This window comes from Pan paniscus, chromosome 19 (assembly GCF_029289425.2).
Source record: "Pan paniscus chromosome 19, NHGRI_mPanPan1-v2.0_pri, whole genome shotgun sequence".
In the NCBI taxonomy this organism is placed as follows: Eukaryota; Metazoa; Chordata; class Mammalia; order Primates; family Hominidae; genus Pan; species Pan paniscus.
This window is the reverse complement of record NC_073268.2, coordinates 91,727,171-91,752,088: the sequence shown is the minus strand read 5'-3', so window position 1 is coordinate 91,752,088 and position 24,918 is coordinate 91,727,171. Positions and strand designations below refer to the sequence as shown.

The 24,918-nt window shown below is 51.4% G+C and overlaps 1 protein-coding gene across 10 annotated transcripts in view; it reads right to left on the bottom strand.

The window, feature by feature from the left end:
- Positions 1–24,918, bottom strand: part of SAP30BP (SAP30 binding protein) — a 40,475-nt gene continuing 15,557 nt past the window's right edge. For 3 of the 10 annotated variants that reach the window (XM_034942894.3, XM_034942893.3, XM_034942895.3), the window contains 9 exons: positions 14,371–14,413; positions 8,146–8,234; positions 5,441–5,532; positions 4,641–4,701; positions 4,153–4,204; positions 3,198–3,256; positions 2,321–2,401; positions 1,920–2,004; positions 1–1,672 (listed from right to left, as the gene is read on the bottom strand). In XM_034942894.3, the coding sequence (XP_034798785.1) occupies positions 1,491–1,672; positions 1,920–2,004; positions 2,321–2,401; positions 3,198–3,256; positions 4,153–4,204; positions 4,641–4,701; positions 5,441–5,532; positions 8,146–8,234; positions 14,371–14,413 (744 nt within the window). In that variant the 3' untranslated portion in view covers positions 1–1,490. Of the gene's footprint in view, positions 1,673–1,919; positions 2,005–2,320; positions 2,402–3,197; positions 3,257–4,152; positions 4,205–4,640; positions 4,702–5,440; positions 5,533–8,145; positions 8,235–14,370; positions 14,414–17,080; positions 17,183–24,918 lie in introns of all 10 variants that reach the window. The other 7 variants (XM_003813281.6, XM_055101534.2, XM_008965845.6 and 4 more) reach the window with 3 other exon arrangements.

Below are 24,918 nucleotides of genomic sequence, written 5' to 3'. Positions count from 1 at the left end.
TTCCTCCCAACCATCTTACGACGCTTTATTACTGTGATTTCAGAGAAGAAACAGACTTACAGAGGTTAAGGGCTTGAGACCACTCAACTGGTTTTAAGCGGAATCCAGACCAGAGGTGCCGGCTCCACGTCTACTGCCCTTTCCACGGTGCCATGCTGCCTCCCACAAAACATAAACAGTGCCCTTGGCTAATGAGGGGCCGCCGCCGGAGGTCACAGGAAGCCTTTTCACAGTCCCTCTGGGGCATGAGTGGGGAGCAGCTCTTCTCCCCAGAGCTTTAAAGCCCCATCGAGGAAGGGGTGAGAACTGACCTCCTGAAGTGCCCGAGTGTGTGTGTACGGGGAGAGTGGACTCAATTTTTATTTTTGAAACCTCATGCACAGAGTTCCTTATATTCCCCAGGTCCCACAAGAGTACCAGGTGCAATTTCAGAACCACCTTTCTAAACCTCTGCCCACCCACTGAAAGCAACACGGCCCTTCACAGCCTGGCTTCCTTCTTTTGACACACAGCCCTTCCGCTCCAGTGGAGAATCGCCAAAGATCATGAAGGGTAAATAGTCTCCTCTGAACCCCTGGTCTGGGAAACCCGTTTCAACCCCGGGGGGAGCCCAGTGGCCACTGGTGCTGCCCAGGGGCTGCTGTGGGGCAGAGATAACACACAGAGGAAGGGTGGGGTGGCAGGAGCCCTCCCAGGAGCAGGGCTTGCCCGTAAACAATGAGCCGCCGCCTGGCCAAGGCAGGAGGTGATTCATCTCCCCCGCTGCTCAGCTCCTGCTGGCTGCGCTCACCGGGCACCAAAGGACTGGGGCAGCCCTGGCCAGGCGCTGACGCCTCCCCACTCTCTGCACAGGTCAGTATCTCCCCCCAGCCCTTCTGGAAACTGGCTTGACTTCAAAAGCCTTCCTGGGTGTGTCCAAAAAGTGATCTGGTCTGGGGAGTGCTCAAGTGCACTCAAGGGAGCACAGCTCCACCATCACCCGAGAACTGGCTGGGTTTTGGGATCAAGGCGGCAGATGGGGCATATGTGGGGCTCGGGGACTCCCGCCTGTCCATGCCCAGAGGCACACACGGATAACAACGGTGACTTCTTGGGTCACCCCTCTGAACAGCGTCCCAGGCCTCCATCACCCTGTTGTCAACCCTGAGGCAATAATCCCAACCAAGACTATTGAGTCTTGGGGGACATGTGAGCTGAAGCATTTGCCTGCAAACAGAATGCAGGAGAGGCCAGTGCATCTGAGATGCCAAGAGGTAAGAATACGGCACTTTTAATAGGCGGCAGACCCCAGGTGGTGCGTGGACAGACCCTGTCCACAGCGCCTGGCTCCCGTGCTGCCTGTCCTTCCATCTGGAATGCCAAACAGAAGCTCCTCTCAGGTGGCATCTGGGGAGCAGGTCCCAGTCCTGAAATATACAAAGTGGCGCCTCCCACTGGGCAGTGGTCACTGGGCTGCACGGTCCTTTCAAGTCCTAGGGTGGCCCCTGAGGTCACTGCTTGGCCTTCTTCACAATGGTGCCCACAGCAGAGATGACGGTGGTCTTGGAGCCGCTGGCGCTGGTGGTGACCGTGACAACAGCTGGCAGGGTGGCTGTGGTGGTGAGGATGGTGGGCTGGGCTATCGTTGTCACTGGGATAGCCGAGTCCCACTTGCTCTTTCTCTTCTGAGCATCTGGAGATAAAGCAGAAGTCAGGATCACGATCCACCAATGAGCGGTGCCCTCTTTCCCTTCCCCCTGCAGGCCAGCGGGAGCCTAGGGAGCAGACCCCGAAGCGGCCCACCCCAGACTCCAAAGGTGCTTCTCAAAGTAGCAAGGCTGAGCCCAGGCCCAGATCCACGTGCTGTCTGTCGCCCAAACAAGCCAGGGAGACCCTGGCTCCATGTGTGTGGCAGGAGGCAGGGCAGCTCTGCAATCTACCTGCAACAGCTGTGCTGGCAGTGGTAGTGGTGGTGGACGTGGCGTTGGTCGTGGTGCCTTTCTTGGTGCCCGTCACAAACTCAATCTGGAGAGGGAGAGGGAAGAGAATAAGACCAGGCAAAGCTGGGTGTCCACAGCTTTTTGCCATCCGTCAGCTCCTGGGGGACAGGAGCTTGGCACTACACAAAAGAGGCATTGGAAATGAACTCTGCTCTGCCCATCTGGGGGAGGGCGAGGTGTCTAAGAAGAACCCAAAGGGGCTTTTCACTCTTAAAAGAACTTTCCAAACAGTACTGTATCCCTCCCGGCATCACCAGGTCTCTGCACATGCCCGGCACCCCCCACCCACCGCCCCACCTCACATGCCCAGAACCGTTTGGCCAGGCCCCTCCTCCTCACACCCAGGAGGAGGCGGTGCCCGCCCGCACAGGGGAAGGACAGCTCCGGTCCCCAGGCGCTGCAGACACGTCCCTGCAACAAGCCTGGGGTTTGGAAGGGAGAGGGAAAGAGAGAGAAGGGAGATTCAATCAAGGGTTAAGAATGAGAAACCCCAACTATCCCCTTGCACCAGCTCCCACGTTCCTGGCCCAGCAGCCAGCACCTCCAGAGGGCCACCAGCATGCCCAGGCCCCACAGCCCCTCTGCTTGGGGTGAGGGAAGCGGTCTGGAGGCCGCAGCTGCTTGAGGATGGTCAGGCCGAGCCAGAAGTGGGAGGAGCTGGTGTCCTGATGCCCGGCTCTGAGACTGGTCACAAAGGGAACAAGGCCCAGAGATAACAGTTTGGTCTCCCAGCCAAACTGATGCTCCCTGAAGAACCCAGACCACACTGCCAGGGAACAAGTGGTGCTCAGGGCCCTAACGTGGGACCTAATAGGTAGCATCCAGGCGAGCCACTGAGGGCAGCTCTGGAGGCCAAGACACTCACCGAGCAGCGCAAGCTGGGCCTGGCACTCTCTTAGGGAACTATTTCCCTCCCTTCAGGCTACAAAGGGCCCCCATGACCCAAAACGGACAAAGCCCCCCAAGGCTCTGCAATTGGCGGGGAGGAAAGGGGGGCACAATGTAGCAAACAAGCCTCCGAGGGCAAAAGCAGCAGACGAGCGCCGTGAACCCAGCAGGTCTGCTCAGCGCACAGGCCCTGCTGAGAGGCTCAGAGCGTCGCCGGGTGATGACACGGGGCCAGGGTTGGGGGCAGGCTGGACACCTTCTGGGCTCAGCCAGCAGGACCCATGCACTCCACATGTGCCTTTTTCATCTAGGAGGTCTGCCATCACTTACTTTTGTTCGCTCCTTTTTGGCCTTTTCCAATTTGTCCATCTCAATTTTCTGGGCCTTGGCTATGAAGACAAGAGAAGCTGTTACAAAGGTGGCCCCCGAGCAGCTCTGGGCTGAGGGAGCCTACTCTGATCCCTGCGTTCTTTTCAGCGGGCTAAAGGCCTTCATGGGCTCAGTGTTCTTTGTGCTTGGCAAAATGAAGCCAGCCCTTGGTCGGCATAGGGCAGGGGCCTTCAGCTCCAGACTGGCGGGCTGCATGCCCTGTGTGTGTCTGGAAGGGTCAGCTACTCCTGAGCTCCTGTGGACTGCCACACACGGGAATACAGGCCCAATGGGGACTACCCTCCTACTGATGGAGAGAAGCTGGAATCAGAGATTATATAAAATGTTGGCAATGAATTCAAATTAAAAGATGACAAAATTCATGAAGGCCAAACAAAGCACCTCTACAGGCCAAGATCTGGGCCATGGGCTGCAGGCTTAAGACCTATGGTCTAGGGGTTTGGGCCCTTTGACATTGCTCCCAGTGCTCCCAAACTGGTATCTTAAGAAAAAGCCATCCTCTCACTGGCCTCAGAACATTCTGCCTACACCTGCCTGGCCCCTCTGCCTCTTCAAACCTCAGCTTGAACACAGTTTTGTCAGTGAGGCCTTCCCATCCCTTTGGCCAGATTAGATGACCCTGCTTGCCAAAGCTCCCCTGTACCCAGCAACTCCGTCATCACCAACACTCATCGATGCTGGCGTTACTGGCGTGACGTTCCATCTTCTTGGCTGTGGCATAAGCCTCTTAAGGCAGGGGTGGGTCTGTCTCATTCAGGCCTGTACTCAGCCCCCTTGAACATGGCCTGACATAGAGGAGACCCTGAAATATGTGTCACCTGGATAACCAACTGACTGGATAAAGGGACAGTCGGGTGGGCGGACGAGGTATATGGGAGGAGGGACGAAAGGCTACCTAATGCCTCATAGTAGGAGTCCTCAGACCAGCCATGGGGATCAAACATATCCTGCAAAGGAAAAGGCGAATGACTCAGATGACAAATGACTCAGAAACCCAAGTTCCTTGCCCGAGTCTTCCCATAGAGCTTCTTGGTCTGGGGTCCCCTTACCCGGGGCTCGGCTGTCATCTTTGGTCTTTAGCCAAGGGGCGGCTGGCAAGTGCTGAAGAACATGAGAGCATGAAGCCCCCATCCAGCGAACCCCAGGAGCAGCAGGTCCACACATGTCCCCACCAGTCAGGGGCCAGGCACCAGGCCGGCCACCGGAATCTCTTTATTGGACTATTTCAGAACAATAGGGACTCAAACAAAAGAGACGGGGACTGTGCTTTCAACGAGCCGTGCCACCACATGGACCTTTCTGTGGCTGCAGGTCAAATCCCATGGAACAAGCAAAGGACCCTGGGTGTCCCCATCACCCTCCAGCCCCGTGTGCCAGACGCACCTTTGGGTAGTTGGTGCCAAGCTCGTCAATGGCACAGAACTGGATCAGCTTCTCGTAGATGCTGAAAGAACAGCGCCGGCGCTGAGCAGGCACAAGTCCACGTCCCTGCATGGGACCTGAACCATCCAGCTCCTGGGGCTGACACAAAACCTTCACAACTTTTAAATCCAGCTCAGCTGCTCTAAGCAAGCTTCCTGATGGCCCTCCACCCTCCCAGGGAGATGGACCTGTTAGCTAGGGGCCGGGAGGAGCACAGGGTCAAGGTGATGGCTGAGTTTTGTCTCATTGACCTTCAGTCTGCATAGCTGGATTGGGCTTACCACACTCAGACCCACACAAGGGCCATGCTCTTTTCCCTGTATGTCACTAGCTTGAACATTCAATGGAGTAAGACCAGACATCGCTCTGGTCCTAAGACCTCTCACCTATATGCAAAAATCAGCTTTTTAGAGTTGGAAGATGAACCTACAGTAATTGTCTAGTCCAATTCCTTCCATGAGGACAGGGGCCTTGAGAGGTCATGTGCTTTAGGCTCAGAGCAGGGGCGAGAACTCAGCCAGGTCTCCCTCATCCCCGTCTAGGTCTCGGTATGAATTGCTTTGTGTTTTGTCTGGATCTTAAATGGCAAGCCTCTGGCTGGGTTAGCACAGTCTGCCATGTCCAGCAGGCACTCAGTGTAATGACAAGTCTGGGTGATGGTTTGGGCTCTGGGCTTTTCCTCACCACCTCCTTGGGGACGTCTTAGTCCTTAGTCCAACATTAATAACTCAATAAACTCTGCAGGTTCAAAGGAAACTTACCTAGGGTTCCGAAATTCTTTCTTCCTTTGGATAATGTAGTTCATATCCATTCCCTCCTTTATCTTTCGTTCATAAAGCTTCTGGATCTTGTCCTATGAAGAGGAGCAGAGGGGGTGGGGGTGGGGGTGTATGACAGAAGCCCACCCCTCCACCGTCCCAGCCCCTGGTCACCAGCTACATGTGCAGCATGAACATGAGGCTCCAGTCAGGCGAAGCCCAACTTAACCTCATGTTAAAATTTAACCTATTCTCAGCCAGGCACGGTGGCTCACGCCTGTAATCCCAGAACTTTGGGAGGCTGAGGCGGGTGGATCACGAGGTCCAAAGATTGAGACCATCCTGGCCCACATGTTGAAACCCCATCTCTACTAAAAATACAAACAAAATTAGCTGGGTGTGGTGGGGCAAGCCTGTAGTCCCAGCTACTTGGGAGGCTGAGGCAGAAGAATAGCTTGAACCTGGGAGGTGGAGGTTGCAGTGAGCTGAGATCATGCCACTGCACTCCAGCCTGGTGACGCAGTGAGACTGTCTCGACAAAACAAAACAAAAAAATTAATCTATTCTCTTTCTCCACCCTGCCTTTGCCCAGAACTGCACGCAAGTAAGATAAACCGAGACCAGGCTGCTTTCACTGCTGAGGTTTCCTGACGCTCTCTGGATGACAGTATAGTGAGCAGTGAAAAGATCACACAGCAGAGGAGCCATGGAGAAAATAATGAACAAAGCCCCAACTGGTTAATCAGTTCCAGAATCATCCGAAGTAGGGTTTAGGGGTTGGTGTTGATACGCAGGGACTAAATCCTGGTTTTCAATTTTAACATGAGATCAAGTCCTCAGCAGAACTGTGAGCCACAGGAGACTTCGGAAGGGCTATGTCCTTTCAACGGGAAGCAGGAATAGAGTTTTTTGGATTCGGTCTTGCAAACTTTTTAGAATGTGTCTTTTATGGGGAGGCTCACAGGTGGCTGGTCCGCGCTGGTTTATCGAGGGCATCAAGGGTTAACTGCTTATCTCTCACCCAAACTCCCCCACAGGTCACTGCCCTGGCTTTCGATGGGAGAGTGGAGAACCACCTCGGGGCATCCAGGCTTACCTACTGTGGCCAGTGCCACAGGCGTCCTCAGGAAGGGGGTCCTGCCCAGCCCATGGACATGATGTCCAAAGTAGACGGCATCAGCATGACCCAGTGCCAATGAAGAGGGCCAAGACACCAGAGTGTCATGGCAGAGCCACCTCTAGAAAGAGCAGTCTTAGCAAGGAAGGCGGGCACTGGCCCAGGGCAAGATCTACCTGCAGCCTCCCCCTGCAGTGGGGGTTAAATATAGATTCTCCAGAAGGGAAACATCTGAGGCACTGTGCCGGCAAAAGCAGGTGGGCAGGCCTGGAGGGCCCACGTGACAACATTTAGGACACGTCAGGAGGGGTGATCCACTCCCCTTGTTAGAGGCCAAATCTTTCTACCAAGACTGGCCAGAGCAGAGCTGAACTGCAGAGAGAGGTCTGTGACTTCAGCCGAGACTGAAGAACCTCTGTCCTCCAAGCTGTCTCCTCCAGGGTCATGGAGGGAGCCATATACAGAAGGCTTGGCAACTTGAGGAGAACCCATGTCATACAGATGACTTGGCTGTGTCTCCTGGGCCATAAGATCAGTTCTACTACCCAAGATGAACTAAAATGTTTGCTCAAATGTCATGGTTTCCACCATCAGGAGGGTCTAAAGAGGAGGCACAATTGGCACTGTATGCTGTGCGCCGTTTGTCTCTGCCTGGCGGGTTGCTGGAGTCGTCCTTACAGGCTGGAGCTTGTTGTCTGGTTGTCTGGCACGGAGGGTGACGTGATTCTGGAGGGCGGTGGTGGGGAGATGACCCAGCAATGGGAGGAGACTTCCGGGAAGGGAAGGGAATCTGTGCTGCACCCCCAGTCCTGCTCTGGCCCTCCCCTAGCTTGCTGCATTCCTTAGCCTCAGGTCCCATTAGTCATCCATCCGTTAGGGCGGTGTCACGGGCTTGCTGTGTAGCCAGAGGCACCCAGTGGGAGCTCCAGGATCGAAGGTGAAGCAGGTGGTCCAGGAGCCATGATTGTGCAGCCTTAGGTGCCTGTTCTATTGTTCATCACAAGGGAACCCACAGAGGGACAAGGAGAGCCACGGGCTTAACCCTAGCTGTCCCCCCAGGGTGTGTAACTGCACAAAAGCCTCGACTCCTTGGGATTTCAAAACCTCCAGTCAGGGCTGCACATTCTGTCAAGGAAGAAGCTACTGAATCAGCATTTTAGAAATAGATTAGGATAGAAAATGTATACATATAATGCCTGTGATTTTTTCATTTCTGTAATTTATTTTACATTCTGAGGGTTCCTCAGTTTCTTAGCAAAGCTCTTTCTGAGAAGCTCCCACTGCCCCAGTAGGGCTGCACAGAAAAGGTTACGTTCTTTTCTCTGTCTCTGCTTAGGACCTCACTGAGGGCAAGCCAGGGCCGCCCTGCTGGAGCAGCACCACGGGACATGGCGGTGGGTGTAGGAGCCAACTCCTGAGATGAGGCTAACAGGAGGTAAAGTGGACTGTGGGATCCTTCCCACCTGTCAGTTTCTTTTATAGAAGCCTCAGTCCCTTTCCCTGCCATGGTCTCTTAAGATTAAGACCAAACCAAACACGTAACCCAGGCTATCTAATCTATCCGACCTCAGTAGCCGAGTCTCATGCTTACTTGCAAGTGATTTGAACATCTGCCAGGGGGTTCTGGCGGGATCTTGATTTCATCAGGCGACATGTTCCGAACTCTTTCAGAAAAGGAGGCTGTTGAGAGAAGAAGGAAAAATTCTGTAGGTGGGGATTAGAACAAGGGACAGACATGGACAAAAAAACATAAGCACATAAAATGTTATCAGGTAGGGATAAACACTATGAAAACAGTACAACTGAGTGTTCGGATGTGGCCTCTCTGAGGTGTCATCTGAGCTGAGACTGAATGACCGGAAGGGGTGGGCCATGTGCCAGCTTGGGAGAAGAAAAGTTCAGGCAGAGGGAATAAATGTATACAGCAGTTAACTTTTCCGTTTTTTTTTTTTTTTAAAGAGACGGGGTCAGCTGGGTGCGGTGGCTCACGCCTATACTCCCAACATTTTGGGAAGCCAAGGTAGGCAGATCATTTGAGGTCAGGAGTTCTAGACCAGCTTGGCCAACATGGCGAAACCCCGTCTCTACTAAAAATACAAAAGCAACTGGCATGGTGACGCATGCCTGTAAACCCAGCTACTGAGGAACTAGAATTGCTTGAACCCGAAGGTGGTAGCTGCAGTGAGCCAAGATCGCGCCACTATACTCCAGCCTGGGTGACAAAGTAAGACTCCTGTCTCAAAAAGGAAAATAAAATACATAAAATGAAATAAAAAAATAAAATAAAGAGATGGGGGTTTTACTCTGTAACCCAGGCTAGAGCGTAGTGGTACAATCATAGCTCACTGCAACCTCGAACTCCTGTCTCAGCCTCCTGAGTAGCTAGGACTACAGGTGCATGCCACCATGCCTGACTAATCTTAAAAGTTTTTGTAAAGATGGGGTCTCGTTATGTTGCCCAGGCTGGTCTTGAACTGTTGGATCAAGCCATCCTCCAGCCTCGGCCTCCTAAAGTGCTGGGATTATGGGTATGAGCCACTGTGCCTGGCCCACAATGGTTAACTTTTAAGGAAAGAGTCAGCAGTGTGCTGGTAAATGTTTAATGACCAGCTGGGCGTGGGGATGGGGAAGGGGGGAGGCGCCATATCTGTGGCATTTGCCATTTCTTGTGGTGTAAATTCTCCTGCCATGGCCAATTTCAAGCGACCAAGGTGAAGTCACTGAACTCAAGGCTGGGAAGAGATGTACACAATAGGCTCACAACATGAGCCAGCTCCAGCCACCACTGCATATGTCTCTAAAATACTTGCAAGACTTTGGAAACTCAGAGGTGCTTGGGGCCACCCGTCTCGTCTAAGGCTGACCTGCCTAGGCTACAGGAGAAACAGAATTCAGGGTTCCCTAAGTTTTGGGTCCCAAAGTAAACAAAATGGCCTTGTGTATAAATGATACTTTTTACCATTATCAGCTGAGGATCTTTTAAAAATAAACCAATCAACTCTCTCTTAGCCCACCTCATTCCTGAGAACAAAAGGCCTGATTCTGATGGGAAGAACCACAACCCCCAGGGGACAATTTCCTTAGAGATCTGCCACCGTCCGGCAGGCCTTGCTCTCTCCAGCCTCTTCCCCGCAGCCTTGGGCCACCCCGGCACTGCAGTCCTGCTTTGGATGGCTGGGACAATGCGCTATTTGTTAAGATTCTGTCTGCGCTCTTCAAAACACTCTCTCATGAAAAGGATCATACAACGAGCAAAGAGCAGGCAGGGCAGGGTGGGGCAGGATGAAGAGAAAGAATGAACAAAACACCAGTAACACTCAGCAAGCACTTACTGAGCACCTACTGTGTGCAGGCCCCGGCTAACCCACTGCTGAGCTGCCTGGCTGGCTTCGCACAGCCAGCCCCTTCTCCTCTCCCCATGCTGGGTTAATGTTTGCTTAGTAGACAAGGTGCTTTGATCTCTGCCTGGAGTTTCAGTTACTGTAAAGAACACAGTGCCAAGGAGGGCTGGGGACAAGGCTCCCAGACTCTGCCAGTCCAGCTGCTGCAGGATAAGCCTATGCCCACTGCAAATACACTGAGACAGGAGTCGAGCCTGGGGCCATCCTAAAAACATGACTTCATGTGCTGATTTTCACTGTTGTCAGTGGATTCTCACTGGAAGCGCCCCAAGAACAGAGCACTAATCTGCCATTTTAGGTGACGGCAAGAGGACAGAGACTGGGTGATACATTGATCAGAGGTCCTGCTGTGGACCCCAGATGCCAGTGCAGCCCAAGAGCAGGAGACGAGGTGCTTCTCTTTGCCCAGCACCTTCCTTTGGTCTCCTGACTCCTCAAGCAAAGGTGAAACCCAGATATGGCTGGAATTCAAGTCTCCTCTAACTTCCTCCTTCTTCCTAGCCCTGGAATAGGTGAAAGTGCCAAGGCTGAGGTTGCAGAAGCTGGTGGAGAGTGGAATCAGCTGGGGGGAGCTGGTCCTATCTCACAAGCAGCAACAACAAAAGCAAGGAGGGCCTTGGCAGGTGCTAGGCACATAAACAAGCAGGGTTAACTTCTTCCCTGGGCTGGAGAGAACCTATCTGTGCTTGTGACAGAGAGACAAAGAGTGCCCTTTGGCATTTGCCAGGAAAGCCTTTTGGAAAAACAGGGTGTGACCCTGTTGCCACAGCAACCCAGCCACACTATGAGGCTCACATGGTGTACAGTGTAAGAGGAGGGGCCAGGCGCGGTGGCTCACACCTGTAATCCCAGCACTTTGGGAGGCCGAGGCGGGCGGATCACAAGGTCAGGAGATCGAGATCATCCTGGCTAAAACAGTGAAACCCCATCCCTACTAAAAATACAAAAATTTAGCCAAGCGTGGTGGTGGGCGCCTGTAGTCCCAGCTACTCGGGAGGCTGAGGCAGGAGAATGGTGTGAACCCAGGAGGCGGAGCTTACAGTGAGCCGAGATCGCACCACTGCACTCCAGCCCCTCCAGCCTGGGTGACAAAGCCAGACCCCGTCTCCAAAAAAAAAAAAAAAAAGAGGAGGGGAGCCCCTCCTTAGCCCGGGGCTTGAAACAAGATAATTCCTAGGAAGTAACTGGCAAATAAAGGAACACATTTGGGAAAACTAGATACAAGTGTACAACACAGAGTTTGGAAGCAATCTTTCAGTGGTCCTCTCCTTTCTGAGTCCTGGAATGAATCTAATGTGGAAGACTTGAACCCCACATTTCTGTTTCTTTTTTTTTTTTTTTTTTTTTTAATTGAGATGGAGTCTCGCTATCTCGCCCAGACTGGAGTGCAATGGTGTTATCTCGGCTCACTGCAACCTCCGTCTGCCGGGTTCAAGCAGTTCTCTTGCCTCAGCCTCCTGGGTAGCTTGGACTATAGGCACGTACCACCATGCCTGGCTAATTTTTTTTTTTTTTTTGTATTTTTAGTAGAAATGGGGTTTCACCACGCTGGCCAGGCTGCTTTTGAACTCCCAACCTCGTGATCTGCCCGCCTCAGCCTCCCAAAGTGCTGGGATGACAGGCATGAGCCACTGCGACCAGCTGAGCCCCACATTTCTTGTAAGCAGACAGAGCCTCAAGCCAGTAAAGCGATGTGTCCACAGTCTCTTGGAAGCAGCGCTGGGTCTGTGGCTGCTGCCTGGGTCTGATGGGTGTGTTCTCAGAGGCAGCCGCACTTAGGACTTGAGAAGCCAGCTGTCAGCGTGACTTGCCCTGGTGCGTGCCCAAGTCAGAAAACACCCAGAGTACCCACAGCTGCCAGGGAGGGATCTGTGCAGGAACAGCTAGTTGGACGGGCTTATGGGATGGCAGGGAGTGAGCGAGCTGGGGGGCCCCAGGGGACGGTGGAGTATCTCCAGCTCCTGAGTGACAGAGAGAACGCACGTGCACTGCCACACCAGCACCACTGCTCCAGGCTCAGCCGTGGGCATCTGCGAGGCCCTGGAGGGCACAGACAGGGTGTGCATGCTCGGCTCTGTCAAGGGGCTGCAGTGCTGCAGATGCCTGTGGTTTGGCTTCTCTGCTCTCCTGCTTGTTCTCTAAAAGCTGGGGCTGTCTACATGCATGGACACACTTCCCATACCTGGTAAGCAACCTGAGTCCTGACACCAGAGTGGACAAAAGCTTAGGTAGAGGGGCTGACAGGCACTGCATCATGAATGGAAGCCACTGTCCTTCAGCTAATTACGTCTTCAGTAAGAGGAACTAAACTAGCTACTCGTCAATGAGGAATGGTGAGTAATCAAAACGATGCCACTTAAAGATCCATTTGTATCCTCATGGGTGAATGAGTAAACAAACTGTGGTGTATCCCTACAGTGAAATATTACTTGGCTACAAAAAGAAACTCTGGACATGCCCAACTACATGGATGAGTCTCGCAAGCACCGTGCTGAGTGGAAGAAGCCAGACAAAAACACTAGTTCCCTTTCTATCCCTGGTTCTCAACTAGGGGTGATTCTGCCCCAAGGGGACATTTGGCAATGTCTGGAGACATTGATCACTGTCACATCTGGGGAAGGGAGAGTGCCTCTGGCACGTAGTGGGTAGAGACCAAGGACACTGCTAAACACCGTGCAAAGCACAGGACAGCCCCACAACAAAGACTCATCCAGCCCTAAGTGTCAGTAGGGCCAGGGTGGGGAGATCCTGATTTATAGGAAATTCTAAAAAAAGGCAAAGCTATAGTGAGGAGAGTGTAGATCACAGCTTGCCTGAGGCTGAGGGAGGGAATCACCTGTAACACGGTCGGGGCACAAGGGAACATTTCGGAGTGATGGGTGCGTTCTGTATCACAATTGTGGTGGGGCTAACACAACTATACACATTTGTCAAAATTCATAAAATGGCACACGTAAAATTGGCAAGTCTTACTCTATGTAAATTATACCTCAATAAAGCTATTTCCAAAAAGTGGCACAGGGAGAAAAAGTGACAAGTTGGCTCTGGAAGCGACTGGGGGCTGAGATGGCTGATGCCCACACACATTCCACTGCCTGCCCAGCACTACTAGCAAGAGCAAGGGCATCTCTGCATTGGCACGTGACAGGCTGCTCTCTGATCCCCAGCCGTGTAGTTTCTCACAGTAAACAGCAGGGTCGGCTCGGGTGATGGCGGGGATAAGAGGCCAAGGCTCCCGTCCACGCCCGACCCGTGGATCGCCCCCTTAGGGCAGGCCATCGGCTTCCCAGCAGATGCGCACTCTGCTTCCTCTGCCCTCAAAGCCAAATGTTGCACCCCTAAGGCGTCACTTTCTAAAGAACAAACTCTAGGTTTTAGGAAAATCCTGGGTTTTATAGGATTTGAAAGACTGAAACTCCATCAGAGAGGCCAGGGATTAAGGCCCTCCTGCTGAGGGTCTGGGCTGCTCAGCGTTACCGTGTTCCCACCCAATCCTTCTTCAAAAGACAAATAGAATGAACGATTCCTAGCTCCTTTAGTTCTGGAAAAGGAGAACAGGCTCTGTAGCAGAACTCCCAGCAGAAAGGCCCTACTGGGAGGAAGCCTGGGTGGGAAGGACTGACTACTGGGGCAGCGCTTTCAGGCGGTCCCTGGGCTCAGAACCCCCAGGGCTGGAGTCAGTGAGCCACCGAGGCAAGACCGCAGGAGGCAGGAGCCTGTTTGTGAAGATCAGCAGGACGGACAGGAGAGCCGGTAATGGCTGCCACAGAGAGGGAGGGCCAACCCCACCAAGAGCTCTGACTCAGATGCCGGGAACTGCCCCCCGGTCGGGCTTTGGGAGCCACGTGAAAGGAGCTGGGGGGCTTTCTAAAAGGATTAAAAGGCTGGGGCTAGCACAGGACTTGGATGATGTGTGCTGTTTTCCAGAAACATAGTGTCCCTGCTCCTCCCAAATCACAAAGAGCCCCAGACTCCAGGGCTGTGAGGCATGTTCCTGCCTGGGGACAGAGCAAAGTGCCAGCAGAGGCCACATGCTGACTCCCTGAGCAGCATGCATATGCCAGCGGAGAGGGGGAGGAGGGGTCGCAAAGACAGAGGACAAGCCCAGGGCACTAGGGGAAGCAGAGACCAAGACACGCTCCCAGCTGAGGGGCCCTGAATTCCCTCTTGACAGCACTGGCAACCGACCAAAGCCCATTAAAACACACCACAAATATGATTTCCAAAGAAGAACTGTTCCCTGGATGTCTCACCCGGGCATCCTAGGAAATGCCAAAGCCCTGAGAGGGAGCCAAAGGGACAACAGTGCTCACAGCAGACAGAAGCCCTGTGGGGCGGCAGGCCTGGCATGGCTGGAAGCCAGGCTGCTAGGAGCAAGGCTGAGAAACGCGCCCCCAGGATCCCCCAATACTCACCCACGAGTTCCTGGGGGTCTCGCTTTTCTGCTTCTGTATTATCCTGCAAAAGAGAAACAAATACGAGGAGGTAAGACTGGGGCTCCTGAACCAGCTACTCTCCACTGAGACCACTCAGGATTTTTAAGGAAGGAGAAAAAGTAAAAGCACTGCCAGGAACACTAAGGGTAAGCTGATGCTTCAGGGGCCTCTGGCACCCCCGAGCCTCCGAACCCTCTTCTTCCCGCATCGCAGCAGCCGGATGCTCCCGAGCCCCACGCCGGTCTCTGCTCCATGCCTTTTCAGTGACCAAACCCACCATCGCTGAGGAGAACACAAGCCAGCAAGCCTGCTGCAGCCAACTGGGCAACGTATACCCTGCCTGTTGCTCTCCCCTGGGTCTGAGGAAGCTTGCCTGAATGGAGTGCAGAGCTCAAGGGCCCGGCCAGCCCAGACATCACCACCTTTACCGCTGGTACCAAGGAAGCAAGAGGTGACTGCTTTGTAACAGCAGACTCCCGAGATGAAAATGCAGACTAGCTGCTCCCAAGATACTCTTCTTATTTTTAGTTCAAAGAAGGGAGGCTTCATCATGAGGATAAAGAGGCAGCTCATGGAACCTCAGAGCAAGCATGCAGCGAACCTTTAATAAGCGGCAGAATGGGGATCCCAGAGAGGCCCCAGGCTCAAGGAAGCCTCTCTCTGGCTCTCAGCTCCCTTTACACTGGCTTTATACTCCCTCCAAAGAAAAGCTTCCTCCAATCCCTAATGCAAACAGTGTCCCATGACAGCTACATCCACATGTCCTGCAGAAACCTGAGAGCAAAGGCTTCTTAGACGTTTTCTGGATTTCACTGTTCTGTAGTAAATGTTTCATCTAAACCAAAATCAACGCTGAGAAAGCCACGGTCCAAGCCCTCCGTCACAAGTCTTCCCTTGCCTCCATTGTCTCAAGTGTAAAATGGCAAGAACACACCTGTTTCCCCCATTTCTGGGTTGTTGACACCCAGCCCCTCAAAGCCAGTTAGATCAACAATCTCAAGGGCCACACGTGCTAATCATCAAAACAGCAGAGGCAGAGTTCACAGAAAGTTGTTGGACGCCATGTCTTTTCCTGCTGATGAGTGAGGGAGGAGATGAGACAGGAAGACCCTGCAACAAGACCTTTTCGAGGACAGGTGCAGAGCTCCGCAGGCTCCACTTACACAGACATGGCACACCACGCCACGGCTCCAAAAGGAAGGTGCCAGGAAGGCCACCCAGTTCCCCACACTGAACCTAGACTCAGTCTTAGCCCCCTTTCCAGAAAGTCCCTCCTGATGCTGGGACAGGCCAAATTCCCCATTCCTCAGAACACTGCAGCTATTCATTCAACCTGGCAGGGCACCACGTCCAGGCCAGGCTGCTTAGCAACCCATCTCTTCGAGCCACTGCCCCCTGCCAATCAGGTGGGCAAAGAGGAGGCTGGGAGCAGGCAGGGAGGCGCGCCTGGAGGACTGCCACACCAACTTCAGGTTGCAGTCATAAATCAGCGGCTCTATAGAAACTGCCGCAGTCATAAATCAGCAGCCCTATAGAGACTGCCAGTCTCTCAGGGGACCAACAATCCCTTTGTAGCAGTGACTCTCAGGAAACCAGTGTTCAAGAGTGTTAGTAACAATACATGGGACTGTAAAATGCCCTCACATTTTCCCTCTAGAGAACAGCTTTCTGGGTGCTGATTGTAGGAAAACATCAGCTCCTCCCTCACCCGCCAGCTGGCTGATCATACAGGGACTGACCATTCGTTAACTCTCCCTCCAGCCCCCACTCACCCTTCCCCAAGGCTCCGCACCATACCACACCCACCCCTTCTCATGGACTCAACTGCAGAGGCCCAATCCCCACACGAGGAGTCTACCATGTCTACCCCAAAGCCACAGGAAGTTAGTCACCAAACATGCAATGGCTCTTCAAAGGGAAACACACTTGCCACTTCAGGGGCTCCTTAGGTAAAGTAAGAGGCCAGGAGCCTCCCCGTGGCTTCTTGTGGCTTTTGTGACCCTGGAGATGGAAAGGAGTGTGGGGTGTGTGTGCTGCCAGGCTCAGCTGAGGTTGTTGAGTCACGTCTCTGGAAGAAAAGAGATGATGGGGCAAAATCACAGGAAGTATTTTATCCCTTTATTTTATTTTTTTCCTTTAGGTTGGCTCTTCAGTTCCCCCTAAATTATTCCTTCTACGCCTAAGAAATAAATAAACTGGGTAGTTGGGTTCCAATTTGCCAACTAGTCTGGTCTTTGCTTTTCTACCCTCTTAGTACAAAAAAAGGGCATGGCATGCCCAGAGTACACCCTCAACTCGCAACAAGAGGACTCTCATTCAGTCCTGAACCTGAGGCCCACAAACAAGGCCCACCCAACTTCCCAGCAGCAGAATCCAGCTCCATGGGCCTTCCCACCCTCAGTGCCTCTGAACAAAGTACTGACCGATGGACAACAGACCCAACTCCAAGTTCAAGAAGATTCTCCTGCCTTACGAGGACCCATTAAACCAAATGCATGAAGTAGCCTGGCCAGCTCAGAAGCCATATAAGCGTGCACGCTCAGGAGGAGGCCAGCGCTGCTGCACTAGGGTCTCCTAAGAAGACTGTGGAGTCTGTGTTGGTTCAGATTCCCATTGGTGTCACAGGCACCCTTGGGACCTACAAGGCTCTGGAGAATCAAGCTGGGAATCTGCCTCCTGCTGGCTATACCTTATCATGTTTAGAATGCGATTCTTCTGCCCTCTGAGTCCAACAAGCTGGGCCATGAGCTTGCTGAGCCCTGGGTGCCTCTGTCACTGTGCCGAGCTTCTCCTGAAGAAGAAAGACAACAACCTAAGTTCTCTGGATCCTAAAGTGCTCGCTTGGTCAGGCGCAGTGGCTCACGCCTGTAATCCTAGCACTTTGAGAAGCTGAGGTGGGCCTGACTGCTTGAGTCCAGGAGTTTGAGACCAGCCTGTAGTCCTAGCTACTTGGGAGGCTGAGGAGAGATCACCTGAGTCTGGGAGGTCAAAGCTGCAGTGAGCTATGATCATGCCACTGCACTCCAGCCTGGGTGACACAGGGAGACCCTGAAATACCCCAGAGCTGCTTTTTAGTACCATTTACACACAACCATCCACTGAATCAAGTTTCATCCAATAAAAGTGACCTCTATTCAAACAGTAATGATATGCCTCTATAACGACCTCCACCACAGGGAGGACAGGCCTAAAGAGATGCCCTCTTACCAGTCATGTCTCAGATAGGAGGTATTTAGTATGAAAAATGGACCAAGCACCCATGACAGTTATCATGGAAGCCAGCCATGTGTCAGAAAAAACATGTGATGAACGATTTATTTTATAATTTAAAAAAAAGTATTTTATTTTAGATTTGGTGGTATATGTGCAGGTCTGTTACATGGATATATTGTGTAATGATAAGTAAGGTTTGGGCTCCCAGTGTACCCATCACCCAGAAAGTGAACACTGTACCCAGTAGGTAATTTTTCATTCCTCACCTCCCTCCCATTGAAATCTTTTAATTGATAGAAGTCACCTCTCACCCACTGAAATATTTTAAATGACAGAATTAAGGAGACGGAAGAAAGGCTCGATTATTAAACTGCCAGTCGTTCAAGGCACTGGTGTTATACCACCTGCTCTGGGGGAGATTCTCACTATGCCCTTAAAGAGGCAGGAAGCGGAAAGAAGGGCTGTGAGGATACAAGCAAAAAGCAACAAGAAAGCACTGTTCATCTCTTCCCCGCCAGCAGCGTTTTGAAATGCACAGGAAACACCTGTCTTGACTCGTATGAATCCACCCACTGGCCTTCAGGTAGAAATTCTCAGTTGGTTAAAGTAATGAGCTCATCCTGGATGTCTAGTCACCAGGCATCTGTCTACATTAGCCAGAGGGCATGGAACCCACAGCCCAGAGACATGAGCAACAACACACAGCCAGAACAGGCTGAGGGCTTTTCACCCAGTTCCTAAGGAAGGTGAAAACAAAGCGCCTCACCTAGGAAAGGAAGGCTGCTCCTGGGAGAAAAGACTAGGCCCACCTCTTCAGCCCCCTCATTCAATTCCAATCAAGACACAAGGAAAAACAGGCTGGGCGCATTGGGAGGCTGAGGTGCGCAGATCACTTGAGGCCAGGAGTTTGGGACCAGCCTGGACAACATGGTAAAACCTCCTCTCCACTAAAAATACAAAAATTAGCTGGGCATGGTGGTGCATGCCTGTAATCCCAGCTACTTGAGAGGTGGAGGTTGCAGTGAGCCGAGATTGCGCCACTGCACTCCAGCCTGAGAGAGCAAGATTGTCTCCAAAAAAAAAAAAAAAAAAAAAAAGATACAAGGAAAAACGAAAAGACAAAAACAAAAGCCAAGTTAGAAAACAGAAAGGAGGAAAGAGGAAGTATGGTTTAAACGCTGAGCTGGTGGAGGACACCAATCTGAGCCGAGGTCTCCTCCTCTGCCTGCACCCCTCATCCACCCAGACCCCACCGGAGACTAAAGGCCCAACAACCAGAGCAGGAGGCGGCTGCGGCACACTGGGGGCTGTCCCTGGAGAAGAATAGTGATCTCAACCTGCCAATTTGGTTTCTTAACCAACTGTGACTGAGACTTGGAAGATGCAACTGTAGGTCAGTGGCAGGGGCCCGGTTCTCAAGAATTACAGAACCTGGAATATGGTTCCCCCTGCAGAGAATACAAAAGTCCAGCCATTGATGAAGCTGACTGGAGCGCAGGAAGGAAGTAACAACAATATAGACCCACGAAACTGGACAAGCTGCCATTTGAGCTGGGAGGATTTACTCAGCAAAGAAGTACCAAGTCCTGAGTAAGAGAATGGAGGTTTATTTACAGCCAACAATGCTTCCTCAATCCTTCCTGGAACCGGCCCCACAAAGCTCCAGTGTCAAACTTGAGTTCCACAAAGGCAGCCACCAGCATCTAGATCCCACCAAATCTAAACGTCATGTTTTCTTTCCAGCTTCGGGAGCAGCGGGCACAGAGAAAGCACTCTGAACAGGGGCACAGGGCAGCCAGCCCCGAGGCCACGGGCAAGAATGCTACAGACTGGGGGTTTCCTGTTGGGCAATGTAATCTTGCATCTTACAAGTACGTGGCAGCTAGGGAGGCAGATTAGTAAAATGACTCCTTTCAAACCTTTATTCTCTCAGACCTGGGACAGCCCATGGCCTGATGAGATCTCACTTCACGAGCACAATAGCTCCTTAAAAACAGATCCTCACTGTGACCCACGAGCCTTGAGGATTCCCTGCTGCCCATTTCAGCCTCTTCCTCCCCTTTCTGCACCCAGGATCTCTGCAATGCCTGCTCCCTGAAATCGCCTTCTCCCCACTCCTGCCTAGAAAGCCCCGTGTAGGCCTCAGCCCAGCCCAGGGAAGCCTTCCTCTACCCTCATGCTCACCTGGCCGATGAAGACAAACTACTCTACTCTGTGTACTCACAAAAATCACCACGTCTAATAGTCAGCCCGGTCCACAGAAGGTGCTCAAGCACTGACCTCTCTCTGTCACACACACACACACCAAACACTGTCAGTTTGTCTTCTGTCAAGTTTAGGTTCCACACCTACCTTCAGCTGTTATGTTTTAACTTCAGACTCCCAGCCTGGTCAACTCCACAGTGAGTTTCATGTGTAGATTCACTAGAAATGTCAGACGGACAGGCAGCAGAAGAGCAGCTAACAAAAGGGCTAGGCTTGCAATAAAAGTCTGCCAAGGGGCAGGAGAAGGTGGGGAGGGGACACCAACGCTGAATTACAAAAAAATTTCAAACCCAATTCTTTGTGCATCTTTCTGCATCATCTTTTTTTTTTTTTTTTTTTTTCCTGAGACGGGGTCTCACTCTGTCACACAGGCTGGAGTACACTGGCGCAATCATAGCTCATTGCAGCCTTGACCTCCTGGGCTCAAGCAATTCTCTTGCCTCAGCCTCCCAAGTAGCTGGGATTACAGGCATGCACCACCATGGCTGGCTAATTTTTAAATTTTTTGTAGAGATGGAGTCTCACTATGTTGCCCAGGCTGCTCTTGAACTCGTAGGCTCAAGCAATCCTCCTGCCACAGCCTCCCAAAATGCTGGGATTACAGGTGTGAGCCACCACATCTGGCCCTGCATCCTCTTTCTGAACACTGGGCCTAATGCTCCTAAATCCTAAGACAAAAAGAATTACTGTATAGTTAATTCATTTATTTTTTCCACAGATAATTTATTGAGCATGATTTATACACCAAGCAATGGGCCAAGCATTGAGGATAAAATATGAAAACTCAATCTAGGGGAATAAGTTTAGGTATTATGCTAAGCTCTTCAATTAAGAATCTCATTTTTCACAACAGTCCCACGAAACTGTGCTCTTAACCATCAGGCAATACGGCTGCTTCAGAACAACTGCTATGCCATCCTCCAGAAACCCTCTTGTGGGGGCATCAAAGTAATAGTCAAAACAAGGTTTTCTGAGATCAATGTGAGTCACTTCAGGTTGCCAAGAAAGCAACAATGCTGGATTACCTTTATAAAATACCTCCAAGTTCTAGAATAAAATGATGTTGGTTTGACAGAGACATGGTTGGGGGCTAGGAGTGAGAGCTGTCAACAGCTCAGCGAAGCCTCCAAACCCAATGCTGCATGGGAACATCCCACCCCAGAGGCCAGATGCCAGCCACCCCCACCGGAGAGCCCTGGAGAAAGCCCATTGCTAGCACATTTCCTTTAGTTGTATCCTGTCGGCCAGGACTGAGCCACTGCCGTGGGCACACTGCCTGCCTGGGAATGGAAACACTCAATTTATCAGAAAAATGGGCGGAAGTTGGTGGGGCTCTCTGGGGCACACTGGGGTTGCCTTTGCTTAGACCACTTGCTGACGGGAAGGCTCTGCTCCCAACCACAGAAGGTTTCTTTTTTTCTTTCTTTTTTTTTTTTTTTTTTCCTGAGATGGAGTCCCGCTCTGTCGCCCAGGCTGGAGTGCAGTGGTGCGATCTCGGCTCACTGCAAGCTCCGCCTCCAGGGTTCACGCCATTCTCCTTCCTCAACCTCCAGAGTAGCTGGGACTACAGGCGCCCGCCACCACGCCTGGCTAATTTTTGTATTTTTAGTAGAGACGGAGTTTCACCTTGTTAGCCAGGATGGTCTCGATCTCCTGATCTCGTGATCTGCCTGCCTCAGCCTCCCAAAGTGCTGAGATTACAGACGTGAGCCACTGCGCCCGGCCCCAACCACAGAAGGTTTCTACAGGAATGGGTGAAACAGGAGTTTGCCAAGACTTATTAAGCCGGCTATAGAACTGGCCTTGTAGACTGAAGACAAGGTAGGGAGGAGGAAGGGAAACAGTTTCTCTATTTGAAAAATCTGGCTACATTTACAAAGCCCACGTGGCTCAGCACGGCTCCTGATGTTGTTACATGGAACATGTTACAACCAACTAGACTTCAATGTAAATGCAGGGAGCTATTTCCAAGGGGGACTTTTGTTATCCGATTATTCCAAGTACAATCTACATTTGATTCAAGACACTTCAAGATTTTTGGTTTCTTGAAAGTTACAGAAGATGGTCAGAGAGGGCCATTCCCTTTTTGTCTTATCCCCAGAGTGTCAGGAACGGGTGTATCTAGGTCCAGAGTTTGCCTCACACCAAGGATCTGAGTCAAGCTCTTGGTGGTGAGGTCAGGACAGGCTTTTTCCCTTCAAGGCTTCCCACAAGAACAGTATCTCTGTGCTTTAGGTTGATATATTTGGGGGGTTGGGGGGAGCCTGGAGACAGACAAGGACAAAAGAGACAGCTTTGTGAGGTTGAGAATGCAAGTCTGGAAGGCACACAACTCTACATGGCTACCAAATTACAAAAGCATTCCATCTGAGAGGCTGGCCGACAAGCTGAGGAGTTAGTTACATCAACATCTCAGGCAAATATACTCACAGTCCCTGAAAGTCAGGGTGGCAGAAATGCAAACTGGTCATCATCGACACCGGTAGGAAGGGGACTGAGTTACTTAGAGGGCCAAAAAGAAGGCAAGCATCTTTAAAGCACAGCCCAGAAAATATTTACCTAACTCCAAAGTTAGGAATAGAAATGAGCAAAATCCTATCGAACCCAGAAATCACACAGCAGCATTTCAGGAGACATGGATGAAAATACAGAACGAAGGTCGGAAGTGCTGGATCCCTAAGGACAGGCAGTCCTCTGCATCATATAATTTCAAAAAAATGAGTCCCAGATGGGGAAGGAGGGGCCCAGCCACACCTCAGTTAGCAATCCATGGCATCTGGCCCGAAGGGAAGGAGGTATGTTGGGGCTTGCACGGCTGATGGGAGGGTGTACCAGACACGCGGTGGCTCCCTGTGGGCTGTGGAACCACAGGAGTGAGGTGGGGCTTCTGAGAGTCTCGGCTTCAGGTTACTTGGATCAACTGCCATCAAGAAGGCCCCTCTGGCAGTGCAATGGAGCCAAGGAGGGGTCAGAGGGAGAATAATGGTCATTGTTCCCCTTTGCATGAGATCACAACTTCCAACAACTACCAGCGCTTCTACCAGCAGTGTTCAGCTTATGATGTAGTGAGGCCTTCCTTGGAAGGTGGCAGGACAAAGCCAAAGCAGGCTTGGATTTCCTTCCCTTGCGACACTTGAAGAGTGACTTTCATGGCCTGCCTGCCTTTCTGACTCCTGCTCAGATCCGGTTACCACCCAGCAGGCCCCTAGAACCCCTAGAACCCTAGACCTCAGGCTGGGGTAGGTTCTCCCCAGCACAGCCACTCCACGAGCTTCTGGAAATTCCATGTCTCCCAGCTGTGCAAGGCAACCCTAGTGTTGTTGAGGAAAAGCCTAAAGAAGACCATCCATCGTGCTGAGCGCAGGGAAGTGCCAAATGCTACGTAGGCTTGGGCATTCTCAATAGTTCAAGGCCCACATTACAACTTCCAAGAGAAGGGTGGTGGATGGCTCACAAACCAGCAATGGTCAAGGGCCATTTCCTTCTCTGGTCCTGGGTGAGTCATACTGTAATTTTGTTCCCTTCTAATCAGCACTCAAAAGATTACAGGGTATGGGAGATAGAACACAGGGGCAGGTGGACTAATAAAACATGATGGAAGGATGAAGCATATACTCTCCCACTCACATAGCACCCCACATGACACCCTAAACATAGAACCCACTACAAGCTAACCTACACTATTCAAGTCTCACAATAACCCTATGAGGTAGACATTATTATTTCCATTTTGCACACGAGTAAACTGACGTAAAACATAATGAAGCAGCTCACCCAATAAATGGCAATGTTGAAATTCAAGGCCAAATCTGTTTGGCTCAAAAGCCCAGTTATCCAGTTATTCCCAACTTCCCACCTTCTCCCTCTAGACTAAGAGGCTGCAAAGGGTAGCGGTTTCTAGGAAGCTGTTGGTTCAACCACTGGGTAAGCCAACAGTGAAGACCAAGAAGGAAAAGCACCCCTCCAGGAATGATTCTCTAGCAGGTCAGAGTGAAGCAGGTATTAAAACCCTGGACTTAAGGGAAGACAGCCAGAATTATTATCTTTCAGCTATGACGATCAGGGGAAACAGCTCTAGAGTCCATGGGGCCCCAGTGAGTCACATCTGAGTTAACTTGTTTGAAAGGGTTGGTCCTGCAGGCTTAATCACACAAACCGTGGGTGCTACCTCCCTGTCCTTAGCCTAGAGATTTCCTGGGGACTCACAGAAAAAATGCTACCAAATCCTGAACTCTACCCAGCTCTTCTCCCTTCCTGGGGGAACAACCATGTGGACTTCCAATAAGAACACGAGCTTAAAGAACGAGTTATTCCTTCTGACCCAAGTAAAGCACATGGCCCATTTCCTGTTCACCAGAGAACTTCATTAGAGGGAAACTGCAGACATAGCATTCAATTATAAAAACCCATTCAGATTTTGCTAGTGTAACGTGCTTATTTCTGGATTTAACTTATATAGCTGAAGAAAATATGAGAATGAGGGAAATGATGTGAAAATCCGTGGGGCTAATGACTGGTGTCACTACTAGAACAAAAGTTGGTAGATCTCAATGGGTTTTTTAAAAAATCTCCATTTGGAATATTTTAAAAATTATTATTATTATTATTATTATTATTTTTTACCAAGCACCATGGTTCATGCTTGTAATCCCAGCACTTTGGGAGGCTGAGGCAGGCAGATCATTTGAGGTCAGGAGTCCGAGACCAGCTTGGCCAACATGGTGAAATCCCAGCTCTACTAAAAAAAATACAAAAATTGGCCAGGCGTGGTGGTGTGCACCTGTAGTCCCAGCTATTGGGGAGGCTGAGGCAGAAGAATTGCTTGAACCCCAGGAGGGAGGTTGCAGTGAGCTGAGATCGCACCACTGCACTCCAGCCTGGGTGACAGAGTGAGACTCTGTCTCAAAAAAAAAAAAAAAAAAAATTTTCTTACAGCAGCTTTATTGAGATATAACTCATATACCATACAATTCTTTTTTTTTTTTGAGACGAAGTCTCACTGTGTCACCAGGCTAGAGTGCAGTGGCGTGATCTCGGCTCACCGCAACC